This window comes from Gymnogyps californianus, chromosome 4, assembly GCF_018139145.2.
Source record: "Gymnogyps californianus isolate 813 chromosome 4, ASM1813914v2, whole genome shotgun sequence".
Lineage (NCBI taxonomy): Eukaryota > Metazoa > Chordata > Aves > Accipitriformes > Cathartidae > Gymnogyps > Gymnogyps californianus.
The window spans coordinates 9,866,074-9,879,621 of NC_059474.1; the positions used below are offsets into that span (position 1 = coordinate 9,866,074).

At 37.5% G+C, this 13,548-nt stretch overlaps 1 protein-coding gene across 3 annotated transcripts in view; it reads right to left on the reverse strand.

Moving 5' to 3' along the window:
* Positions 1-13,548, reverse strand: part of ZFYVE28 (zinc finger FYVE-type containing 28) — a 162,912-nt gene that overhangs the window by 40,732 nt on the left and 108,632 nt on the right. For all 3 annotated transcript variants that reach the window (XM_050896654.1, XM_050896653.1, XM_050896652.1), the window contains exons 7-8: positions 11,792-11,893; positions 2,900-4,261 (exon numbers count right to left, since the gene is read on the reverse strand). In XM_050896654.1, the coding sequence (XP_050752611.1) occupies positions 2,900-4,261; positions 11,792-11,893 (1,464 nt within the window). The remainder of the gene's footprint in view (positions 1-2,899; positions 4,262-11,791; positions 11,894-13,548) is intronic.

Below are 13,548 nucleotides of genomic sequence, written 5' to 3' on the forward strand. Positions count from 1 at the left end.
CAATAATGAAGAGAGAGAATTAGATGTAATCAACAAAGTAACTGTGGAAAAGGCTATGGTGAAAATAGACAAAACCCACTAACTTTTTAACAAAATATTAAAAAAATATTCACCCAAGAGTTTTAGGAGAACTCAAAAATGAATCACATGAATTATTAACCTCTCATTTAAAACTTCCTTGATGACTGGCGTTTAAAGGTGGCAATCTCCAAAAATAAAAAGGACTCCAAGGGGATTCAAACAACTCTAGTTCTGCGAGCCTGATGTTCGTACCAAGCAACTTAACAGAATATATCAAAAGCTAAAATAGGTAGACAATAATGAGAAGGTCTGCCTGGGGAAAAGTAACATGGCTTCTGCAGAGGGAACCTCTTGGGAGCTCTCTGAAGCGATCAAGTAGCTTGTGAAGAATGGTGATTTGGCTGGCAGCCTCTGGATTTGCAAATAGGCTCTGTCAAAACACCTCACTAAAGGCTTTTAAGGAAACTAAGGAGCTATAGCCTAAGAGGAAGGGACCCAAAATGGATAAATAATTCTTAACCATAAATAGGGAGGAGCTGTTAAACGACCACTTCTCAGAATAGCGGGATGTCACCACTGAAGTTCCTTAGGACCCTGGGGGTTTTGTTTTCACATACAGTCTGCAAAAATGGGGAGAGCAATGAGGTCTGAAAGGTTGCTACCATTGCAAAATTATTCAGGGTAATAACAACAAGAGCAGACTGAAGAACTGCACAGGATCTTAAATACCTGAATAACGGGCAATAAAATGGCAAGATGAGATTCAACTAGTAAACACAGGGAGAACAATTTTAGCATCAGATATAGAATGACAGCCTCTGAGCTCACAAGCAGGATATCGGGGCTTTGGACAAGTTGTCTTTGTTTTGAAGACAACTTCAAAAAAACATCAGCTCACCACCTGGCAAAAAATCCAAAGGCAAATATTGGGAGCCGTTGGAAAAACAACAGAAAATAATTATGCTGCTGTGCAAATCCATGGTTTGCTCATATCTTGAGTAAGTGAAGTTCTGATACACTTATCGCTAAGAGGAAATAGTATAACTGAAAAAGGTTTAGAGCAAGACAAAAGGAATGATCAAAACTATGGACAACTTCTAGACAACTTCTGATCAAGTAGGCTTTGACACTTCCCACCTGAAAAAGTAACCACGTAGGTGAAGTGTGACTGAGGTCTACAAAATTGCAACTGGTGTGGAGAGGCCAGGCAGGAACTAGGAGCCGTTCAATGAAGCTGTTAAAAGCCAGGTCCAGAGCAAACAAAAGGACACAGAAGAACACGGACCTGCAGAACCCTGTAAAAGGATAATTCTCATACAAAGTTTTTACACAATATTAACAGAGGCTGGACAAGTACGTGGAGAAGAGGTTATTACATCCACAAACCATCGGAGGCTGAAAAAGAAGCTTACATATATGATTTTATCATATTTTGCAGACTTGTTCTCACCAATTTCACTTAATATCCTACCCAAGGCAAAAATTAGTAGACAAATTGTCTGAGTTTTGTAAACTATGTATGATTTATCAGGACACTAATTAAACATACAGTAAGTACTTTTAAGCAATATTCCACTTGAAGTGTTGCAAAAGCATGAAATGTCAAAGGGATTTGTGAATTACTTCTTAAAATGAAGCCCATTCAGAAACCCTGTTGTAGGACCGTGAATATGATCACACTTGCAAGCCTAAGATTGCAAATACTCAGAATAACGAGGAAGATAAAATTACCTTCTCAAAAGTCGAGTTTTGTACATGCTAAGTTGTGTTTTATCTGTAAGAGGAATTAACTCCAGCACAAAGAACTCTTGATTCCAGTTCCACTACCAGTAAAATATTTCGTAATTCAATCAGTGTGTTATTAAGCAAATGTTTATTTCTGTAGCCTTTATATTATGGTGAAGCTTTATGGTTGAAGCTACCCCCACTGTGTTATCCTGAACTCTATACACATATAACAAAAAGAGAGATCCTGCATCACACACACGATCTCCGCAGTACTGACACAGTAAGGCACAAAGGAAGAAAGCTGTCGCAGAAATACAGAAAACAACAATAAATCCTACTTAATTTCTTCCCTCTGCTTTATGATATTAATACTTCAGGGAAACTGAGGACATTACTCACTACAAAACAGGTTATCCTCTAAACAGTAAAACAAAAAGGAAGTCTGGTTTACTACTTATGTGTGTAGGATCCCTAATGTCTAATCAAAGTTGAGGTGAAGCATGGCATTTTCTTTAACACAACTATTATTATGGTCTCTCCCTGTTATCTAGTTCGTTATTGTCATTAAATATGTAGAACCTCAATCCATGACCTCTATTCTTCTTTTAGCTTTGGCTGAAATGGTCCAATAGGTTTAAAAGCTCCTTCAGCACCCAGACATTCACAAATACACTCATGCCCACAGGCAACATGATCAGATCAACCCCATTTTCTCAAATGAAGCCAAGGTAAGATGTCTTTAGATCCCAATTTAATCCCGTGCACTGATGCAGAAGTTAACTTTTTAGTATCTGCCAGACACATTTTTCCTGCAAAACAGCAGAGTACAACAGAGGTAATGACCCAGATAACGTTTAGCAGCAATGCACTCTTTGGTACGTTAAACTGGTAAGATCAGTGTACTTGATTTCAATGATATAGAGACATCATACGATTAAAATTCAGGTGTTCTCCAAATGTTTTTCAGAAAAGCTGATGAAGTTCAATAAAAAGCTACTTGCATAAAAAAATGTATATTGAAAAATTCCTTAATCCTGCAACACACTATTTTCTTTAAAATCAACATTAATTATACACCGATCACTAAAGTACAAGGATATAGGAATTTATTTACGTGCAAAGTACTACCAAAACATCAAGTTGCTCTTACCTTGAACTAGATCTTGACTTCACATCTTCCTTTGCTGTCCTTTCACTACTAGCATCTTCATTGTTGTCCGGTTTTTTCTCACATAGTTGTTTTCTCTTCTCCCACTTCTGCTGATTTGAGATGCTTTCTGCTTCTCCTTGTGAGTCATTTTCTGCTCCTACCTGTGAACCTGAGGAATGTGCCAGGCACTTAGAGGAGACTGGCAGTTTTTCCTTTTCTCTGCCAAAGTCTCTTTCTGCTAACAAAGCAGAATTTTCAGGTTTTAATGTTTCCTGTGCAGGGACTGAATTGTCCAAGTTATCTACATGGTCCATTTCCTTAGACTTTACTAACGTGTATGAAGCATTTACAACACCTCCTGCAGAATGTTTAGTCTTTAAACCTTCAACACTGTCCTCCCTGCTGTCTTCACAGCTGCCACAACACACACAGGAATTAATTAGACAGTTTGTGGCAGCTATACTGAGTTTATGGGATTCATCCTCCTCCTCATTTGCTAATGGATTAGCAGATCCAGGAACACAACTAATAGCTGCTTCTGGAGTTGTTACTGGGGATTCTGAGCTAGAGGGAGATTTAGGATTGAATATTACAGTAGCAGATATTTTCATTCCCCCTGTCCTGTGAGCTATCACTTCCGCCATTTCTGCATCATCAGCATAGGCATCCCAGCCATTGAGGTATAACTGTGAGTCCGGACCTTCTAGACAGCTGCATGAATTCTGAACTGAAATGCTAGACATCTGTTTGCTATCTTCAATATTGTTATTATTGCTTAAGTCACTTTCAGCATCTTTTAAAAGCAAAGTTTCCTCTGTCTGATGGCCATTCTCATACAGCAAAGCATCTCTATATTGCAGGTTCTGTTTTGAATCGTGGCAAGGGTTATTCACCCAAGCAAAAGTATCACTTTCTGAATCCAACCCAGCAAGAGCTTCTCCTGCTCCATCTAGGTCATCCATAAAAAACACTCTGTCCTCTTCATCAGTTAAATTGTCAAGATGGTGTCTTGTTGGTGAAGCTTCTGTGCTAGAACTATTTCTTAGGCTAGGTCTGTGAGCCGGAGACTGACAGATGCTTGGAGGGGAAAGCAGAGAAGACATTTCATCTCCGACTCTGTGTACCATCCTATTCAGCTGTTCCAGCTCCTGTTCATCATACTGCATAGAACAAGCCAGCTCAGCCTCTGTGTTTTCAGCTTTTACTGAAAGCTCCTTAGCAGGCAAAGTCGCAGTTATGCCCGGTGTAATGACAGAAGGTACTTCAGGATCCGCTCTGACAGGAAAATCCACATCTTGAGAGATGCAGAGGTTACGTTCCAGTGTGTGCAGTTCATCCTCAGTTAATGTCTGAAGTAGGTCCCTGAAAACGAAGAAATACATCACTTTGCATTTACGATCATAGGAGGCACTGATGTTACAGATTTTAAAAAAGCTTTTACTGTTAGTACAGAAATCCAGAACTTGGGGGCACAGACTACTTTCAGCTGTGTAACTCAAGGTGCATTTGGCATTCATATTCAGAACACATGTGATTGCTTATGCCTGAATTTGAAATTACTCATGCAAATACAGGGTATTGCAATGAAGCCCCAAAATAAACCAAAACACACTCAAAAATGGATCTTTCTCCCTCTCCATCTACTTATAGTGAAAGTGTTACCCACAAGTAGATATATTCTGTAATTTTAATTTTTTCATTTGCAAATTTGACTTTGATTAGTAAACCAATTTGCCATCCTTCGTACTAGATTCTGAAAATTATTCTGCAAGAGAGTACCACAGAAGTTTCACACCATTATATTGTCAAATAAAAAGAATTCATTAAAAATAGTAACATCGCTTATGCAACACTGATGTCTTGGAAGCCTGTTCACTGAAACAGGGATTGGAAGCTGGCTCTCTCCTGCCTCAAACACATAACCCAGTCATTAGGGAGTTAAGCTTCTGCATGATGTTAAGAATCAGGCAGGCCTAAAAGCAAACATTTAGGTATTTACTAAACTATGTTTTCTAGAGACATGCAGCATCTCCAATGTTACTAAGTGTCCTCAGTATTGCAGTTTAGACTACAAGCACCTAAACCCAAAGTGTTATTTGATACTGTTATGTTTAAGTGCTTTATAACTTCAAAACAAATCCATAGACACAGCAGCACTTAATTTTAGGTCTGAATTTGATTTACACTATGCTTCTCAATTAGAAACCACATATAAAAATATGCCCTGTCAAGAACCGCTGTTGACATTTTCAAAGACCAGCAAGTATGTTTTAGCATAAATGAATGGATGGAAAAAGCAAGACCCTCTGCTTAAACAGAGGCTAGGAATCCATTATTCCTCATGTGTTTAGAAATCATTGGCTAGCAGGTGACATACAGCTAGCATAACAACAATATGCACATATTGAAAGAATTCTCTTAAAGGAGTAACTTCAGTCTAAACAAGAGGACCAAAAAGACCCCAAAGAAATATTCAACACATCTCGATTTCCAGTCAATGGCTTGCATTCTTAACTTGTTAACTCAAAGACCAAATATTTTTCCAAGTACTATCGCTAAAAGATCAAATTGCCCAAAAAATACATCCCTAGTATCTGACTTGTATATCAGCTACCCTACAATTTTAAAAAAGATAAGTCTAGATAAGCATGCTTAAGTCCGAATAAGTATAGAATATACATTTTAATGGTTATGTACATTCCATACAACTATCATCTTTATTAAAAAAAAAAAATCATGTTTTTATATAAGAGTTATATGACCCTGAAAAAATTCTAAGCCTACGGAAGAAGTACCTTATAATACCAATTCCACCACCGTATCCTCCCCTTTTCACTTGTTTCCACATTCTCTAATAGAAAAGTCAGTATTTCTTTAAATCATTCCATACGCGTGTTTGAGTCCAAAGTTTGACAATTTTTTCAGTCATAAATGAGTAGGAAAGGGAAATGGGCAATCTTTGTTAGGCCCACTTACCTAATAAAGCTATAAACCAGCATTACTATCTGGCACACTAAGGTATTTTAAAATACCTATACATTCCTTTCTTTTGTCTAAACAGTATATAATGATACCACCTCATTACTCAGATCTTTTATTTAAAGAGTAATCAGTGTCTGTAAGAGATTAAGCATTTTAACACCACCATAAAACCAAACTGACAGAGAATGGTTTAAGTTTTAAGGTCAACATAAAAATAGCTGTATTATTGTTTATTTTTGAAAGAATTATACCAATATAATCAATAAAAACATAGAATAATGTGATTTTTGCCATGAGGCTTTGTATTATGAATTTTCAGTTTGCCAGTTTTTATAGAAACGCTGTGATGTAGGATTTTATAAGCAGAAACAAAGGAATGTTTCTAAAATCCCACAGTTGGATTTTTAATTTAAAAAACCACAACAAACAGAGTAAGCACACAAACGCAACAGTGAAGGGTTTAAGCTTGTCCCTCACCTATGCAAAAACATTAAAAACCACACGATATTTCTGGGTCAGGCCAGGGTCCATCAAGTAGAGAAGCCGGTCTCTGACAACAGATTCTATGGCAGAGCATAAGAACAGGACAAGCACACAGTGATCTCTGCTGAGTGCATCCTACTGGCTTCCGGCAGCCTGTAGCTCAGTGATTTCTGAACCAAGGTGGCATCCTTGTGTTCAGTAATCTTCAGCAAACTTTTCTTGCATGGCTGAAAATGTGTATGTCAGGAACTGATCAAGTCAGCTGCTCAAGTATCAGCTATGCTTCTCCATACACCACAGTCAGACCCTCTTCTCAAAACATGAGATAAGAATTAGCAACTTCTACAAATATAGACTATACTAGCAACATTCAAAGGAATTTACCTTCCATCCAAGCTCATCAGCATAACTGGGAATGAAATGGGCCCAGGGAAAACATAAGATTGAACCTTCTGACTTTCAGCATCTAGTCTGGGGTTTTATTCAGTCTCCAGAATATCGCATGGCAGCGCCCGGGATTCATGGATATCTGGGTGCCCAGAGCTGCTCCGCTTCCTTTCTGAAGGCACCGAGAGCCTGACTGCTCAGACCTATCCGATACTTTACACTGAATGTGTGAAATCTATAAGTGCTGGAAATACATATTTACTTTATGCTGGCTACCTTCATTGACTTGAGAAATAAACTCTTTGTTTCTGCCAATAACACCACCTCAAAATTTAAGAACAATTGTGTGCAGTATTGAGGATAAGTAAATAAAGCTTGATAAAAAAATAAACAATGAAATCAGCTGACAGTCCTCATGTCTTTTTAGGTGAGTCAGATCCCTGCTGCCTTGCAAGAGTTGCTACACATGATCAGTTGGATTACATGTGGTAGTCCACCAGCCCTGTTACCTCAGTAGAGAAATAATGCTGCTTTAAGTTCAAAGGAAGTGTGCTCATTTTCCCAATTCAAACACCAGAAATTTTACTATTAACAAATACAGCTTGTTCTAAAAGAGGTTCGAACAATTATCTTCAATTCTCTGCATAAAAAACGCTAGACTCACTGGGCTGTTTTAAATACAAGTTTCCTTGCAAGGTGACAAATGTTTGATCAACAGTTATCTTTTTGATATTAGATTATACAGGATTCACTGCCAACATTAGGAACATGGCATGTTTTAAAATGCCTATGTAGATATTGAGAATAAAATTAACGTCAACCAGTATACAGAAAGAAATGTTAAATTTCACTAAAAGTTTAAAACTAAACATCAGGCATCATTATTAAACTGTAAGGTTTAATTAAGCTGTAGCTACTTCCACAGTTCATTTCCTTTCTGCTGAAGCATCTGTAACTTGTCCTTGGATCCAAGCAAGTGCTGTGCTCGTATGGAAAAAAGCTCTGCTTTCATTATTCAGAAGCCACACGTAAAGAGAGCTTCTGCAATCTACCCTGAGAGCAGCAGTGCGCTCCCTTCTCACAGAGGCTTTAGAAAACACTGAATTTAAAAAAGGTGCATGTTGAGGTTTCACCTGCTTTTACTCCTTTTGGCATAGTATCACAGGAAGGCAATCTAGCGTTGAAAATACGAGGAACATTTTTCTTCCAGTGGCTACAGCCACTGGCAGAAAAACAAGGCAAGTTCCTAAGATGTACTCTGCTTGTTACAAGCAATAGTAGAAATTTACTCTGCCTATTGCAAAGCCAATAAACATATTTTACTCTACTGCCAATATTCAAGGTGCAGAAATTACTTCTTCAAAAATCTGAGGCCAGGTGTCCATTTAAAGACAAATTTGGCTAAATAGAGGACAGGGCCACAAAAACCCAAGTGCACTGATCTTGCACATTCTCCAAGCCTCCTTCATTAACTTTGCTCCTATTCTGCCTAGAATTTTAAATTGTCTGTTTTCAGAGAACAGCATTATTGTTATTGCCAGCCTGTGCTTCAGTTCATGCTCTGAACAGAGCGTAAACAGCTGTGTTTATGGAGCTGCCACCATAAGAACATGATGCAGGTACAGGAATGCAATTTGCATTCTCCTGCTTCCGCAGTGCTGAGCTGAGTTCAGCACACCAAAGTCCCCAGATCTGCTCTGACACATCAACGCTGAGAAAACAACACGGATATATAACAAATATCACTGGTACTTCTTTACTGAAAAAGTTTTAAATCAACGCGAAGTTTAAAACACAGCCACCTTGGAAAAACTAACCAGTTTTCCCCCAATCACTGTGCACACTTTAAAAGCATACGAGTTTCACCCTGTCGTGTCCCATCCCCGTCCCCCCCCCATTCTTTAACACATTGACAACAGGTATACTGCATTTGATTTCTAGTCAATGATACAGAAAGGTTTCAGTGTACTTAAAATGGTATGATCCTCTGATTCCGCACCAGTTGATCTGCAATCTGCTTGATTCTGCACCACTAAAATCCATAGGGACCCTGCCATCAATTGTAATGGTCCAGAAACAAGCAGCAGGCAAGCAGAGGGCTCTGAAAAAAGGGCAGAATTAAGGAGTACTGCAAAATGCTAAATTTGCTCACCTCTGAGAATCTCCATAGAGCAGCCTCAAATGTATATGTAGTATAGGTAATATTTCATAACAAGAATGTTCAGTGTCACAGGCATCTAAATTAAATATCTATGCATATACCAGATTATATGCTTTGTATACTTACTAGGTAGATTACAGTAGTTCGGCAGAAATTGTTCAAATGTCTTAGTTTAAAAGGAACAGAGATAACACTACTATATAATTATGCATTGGTAGATGTATAAAATAACAATGCTGGTCTTTTACATCTAAAATAAAAATCAACACCAACACCTGGCTTAGGTATTAATTAAAACATTCAAAGTCATCACTTGCCACTCAACCTCACCAAAACCTAAACAAGAACCCTTACTGCTTTTGCTCAGAGAGTCTCCACATTCTCTATTGTTTTCAAAGTTGCCAGCCACCAATAGGACACCAAAAATTCTCCTAGTCAATAGATATCTTTCTCTGCTAGTTCTGATTTAATTATGTGGATCCACGTAAATACAGTACTTATCATTGCCTTTAACAGGAGGGATGTTTTAGAATAATACAGCTTAAAAATTACCTGTAATCCTACAAAATAGTCAGCTGTATATTTGGTGTTACTCCATGAGTTAAAATATTTAGTTGGCTAAAAAGTTATAGAACTTTATGGAGAAATTCACTGGGATGTGATCATATTCTGCAGTAAGATGTTGTTCTATATTCTTACAACAGGCACACAACTGCAATACAAGATGCAACTATTTTAACAGAAGACTACGTGAATCTATTTTCATGCCTTAACTATTGGTGATGGAGACTGGAGAAAGACTCCTGGGAAAAATGCTCCCTTTTTGCTGGGGGAGCAGAAATATCAATATCAAATATCTCATTCCATCTTCCCTTATAGGTTTCTGTGAACATTCTCACTGAGTAGGAATTGCAGCCTAATGAGTTAAAAAAAACTGTGATAAAAAAATCTAGACAGCTTAGGTACTTTTAAAAGTAATTTAATTGCCCTACATGAACTGCATACTTATTTGTATCTCATTGTTATTTTCATTCAATATATTTTTCATTCAAGAATATTACTAAAGGATCTTTTTGAGCCTAGTTCTTTCAAATATTCGAGTTCTTTGACATTCCTTCAATTCAGAGACTGCCAGAGATAAAATTTCACATTACATTGTAACTCGCTTGAATTTTTGCTCTGATAGATGCTATCTCACTACGAACACTGTGCAAACTTTGGCTGCTAGACAACTGAAATCACATTCCTTAATGCTCACTTGACAGAATAAATATAAATCTTAAAGTATATCAGAACTTTTTCCAAAAATGAATCTGAGAGTCTTTTCATTTTTTGAAGTTTGCATTGAAAATTGTAGTTACTGAACAAACAAGCATTTTACTGATGTGTTTTTCAAGCCAAGCATTAAATTCAGAGTAACTGAAAATTAAATGGACTAAGCAACAAGCTGACTTCATTGATTTTCATTTTCCATGTTGTGAAATGTAAGGAGTAAGCAGAAAGGACAGACTATGAGAAGTATATTAGCTTTTAAAAATTCTTTTGGCTTTAGTCAGCCAGTGGAATGCTGGTGAAAATTTCTGATAGCCATATATTGGGAATAAGGTATTTTAATGTAAACTTCGTGGACTTTTTATGCGTCAGTACCATTAAAGTTTTTTTTTCCCCTCTAACTTAAGTTTTGCTCCTCAATTCATGTTGTTCTTTACTCAGTGTTTTATAAAACCATAATCACTCAAAAAACCAAACACTCAAACATGTTGATTTGTCAATTTTAATTCTGAGATTTCAATATAAATATCATTAATGTACCTAAAAATAAAACTGTATCACTTCTAGACAGAAATACTAGGAAACCTTCAAGGGACACAAAAGGATGTAGTCTGGATATTCATAAAAGCTAACTTCAGAAATAGGCTCCTCTCTGAACCATCCCTGACAGAGCTTGCCTTCTCCCTCAGGACATGCCTCACCTCTAACAGGTGAGAGGATATTAATCTGGATAAACTTATCTGTGTGAAAACTATTCTTACATCAAACCGTCATCATGACATACAGGGAAGGCGATAAACACGTGAAAATTGGGCACAGGAAAGAAAAACTTCTGCCACATTATCTCTAGAGATTTCTAGGAACAAAATTTGCAGTTGGTATACAAATTTGAATTCTAAGAAAATAATAGGGCTTATGGATTTAGAAAACAGGTTTTTTTTAACACCCAGATAAAATACCTGAAGGGTGAATATAAAAAACCTGAATAGAAAGATCTTTTAAGGACACAGCTTGATTTCCCCAAAGTAACAGATCAGTCTTCTAAAGACCTCAACTAAGAAAAAAATATTTTAATGCTCTTTATACTTGAGCCAAAGCCCACATCTCCAATGGTTACCAAGACTGAAGCACTGTGAGAAGAGGTATATATAAAATGATCCATCCTGTAAAAACAGATCCACAATATGAAAAACTGATAGTAATTTCTATTAGATTAAGAAAGATCTGAGTATTGCATCATAACATAATGAGAAAATGTAATAAGCCTAAACAGAAACATTGATGCTAATTAGAAACAGGATCTCCCAAAAATAAACTGCAACTTTAGTATTTCAGGCATCATCCAACCATAAGGAAAATCTGAAATTAAATGAAATGATATTCAGAAAAAAAGAAACTATCACAAAGACAAAAAGTTCAGAAAACTCCCATGAAATGAAAAACTACGTTTAGTTATTTCATGGGTGTATCAGGCAGACGAGGGGAAAACGCAGTTAATGGTTAACATAGCAAACAGAAACACTTTTCTAGCCATTTATGAGTTCTTTTTTAGGCCTCTGATTTTCACTTCAGAAAAGCAGCAGTTACAACCATCTTTTATTACTTGCCTTATTTTTCTTAGCAAAGTGTGAAAAGGTCTGAAGAGTTCAGACATATCTTCTGGTTTATGGTCCAAGTTTAATGGTCCCTCAGAGTAGACAACAAGGCCACTGTAATTCAAACACATGCATGAACACACACAAAAATGAAAATATCTTACACAGAGCAATTACTGAATAAGGAGGCAGAAAAGCAACTGTACATAAACATTAGAACTACGCTCAAGTTACATATTGTTACCTCATTTTTGTCTTATTCACCCACAATTAGAATTAAATGCTATTTAAAGCAACAGGAAAGATCGCCTCCCCTCTGTCTACCCTGCCTTAAACATGGGAGAAAAAGGAATGGAAGCATAAAAGGAAGAACGTACGTTTATTTCATTGCTGCGGCTGACCCATAAAAAACCCCAAGAAACTGATTATCAAGGAAGTTGGGGGAAGTCCACTGACTTGAGAGACTGCAAATGGCTTTTTCTTTCCAGTCTAAATAATTTCTAGGTAAGATAGTTGACTCTTGAGCTCCTATTTTTCTACCTCTAAGATAAATACAACCTGGTATTAACATGTGGTAAAAAAGAAAACACATTTGCTAAATCACATAAAACACATTTTGATAATGTCATGCTTCTAAATCAACTCAGCACTTGTAGAAATTTCCCTGGAAAGAGGTTAGTTCATGATCCTGAAAGCCTCTGTGCACTTCACTGTAGATATCTCAATAGTTCCTCCTGACCGAATCACTGCTGCCCAAACCTGTTTTTGTGTCAGGGATTAAACAAAATTCACCTTCTTCACCATATCTGCTGCATCATACCGCACTGTGTCTGAGAGAGCGGATTCCACCCACACCAGGCACCACTCTGCTTAAAACTGTTTAATCCTCTGCCCACTGCAAAAACAACATATGTTTCTCAAAAGCAAATGGATCACACGGTCTCACACTCGAGATTACACAGGTTTTATTTTTCCCAGGCCATTTTCCCCTTCCTACCCTTACAGTCAGTGCTCAGTTACTCAAGGTATTTCAAAGGTATGTTCCTTTTCTTACACTCAAATTACATGTTGCTTCAGAGCTTTCTAGCTACTCTGCATGCAAATCATCCAGAGGAACGGGAACCCTCGGCTAACAAGACTGTTGATGTCTTTTGCTCACCAGCTGTTCACTAGCAAGCACCCTTCGTGACCACCAAGGGCTCTCTGAGACACAGCAGCAAAGCTGATGTCACAAGTTATATGAATCCCACTGAAGTATTAAAAAAAAGGACCACTTACACTCTGTTTACCATCTAGGAAATACTGCTCTTTTTCTTCTGTTTATAAACCCAGAGTCTGGCTTATGCCCTGGTACCAGGATAGTACCGTGGTCTCCCATCAGGCTGGAAGATGGCCATCAGAAAGTTCAGAATTGTCACGGTAACAGAGGGTCCAAGAAATTCCACTACTAAACTTGATCAACACTGCTTTGAGGACTAGGGTTTTGAGGGCAAGAGCAGGGAAAGGGGACGAGAGAGAGAGGAAGAGTTGCTTCTTTTGCAAGTCACCCTTTTTTTTTTTTTGGTGGCTTAAAACAAATTATCCTGTTTCCAAGGATACATACTTTTATTTTTTTCTAAGCTTCCTCAGCTTCAACAAACAGGCTGCCATGAAGCGAAGTAGTTATTGCTGACTCATGTCCTATGTTCTGCCTAAACAAATGTTACTTCTTTGCTGAGTGGAAGCTCGAGGCTGCTCTCAAACTTCTAACTGATGCAAAATCACCATTC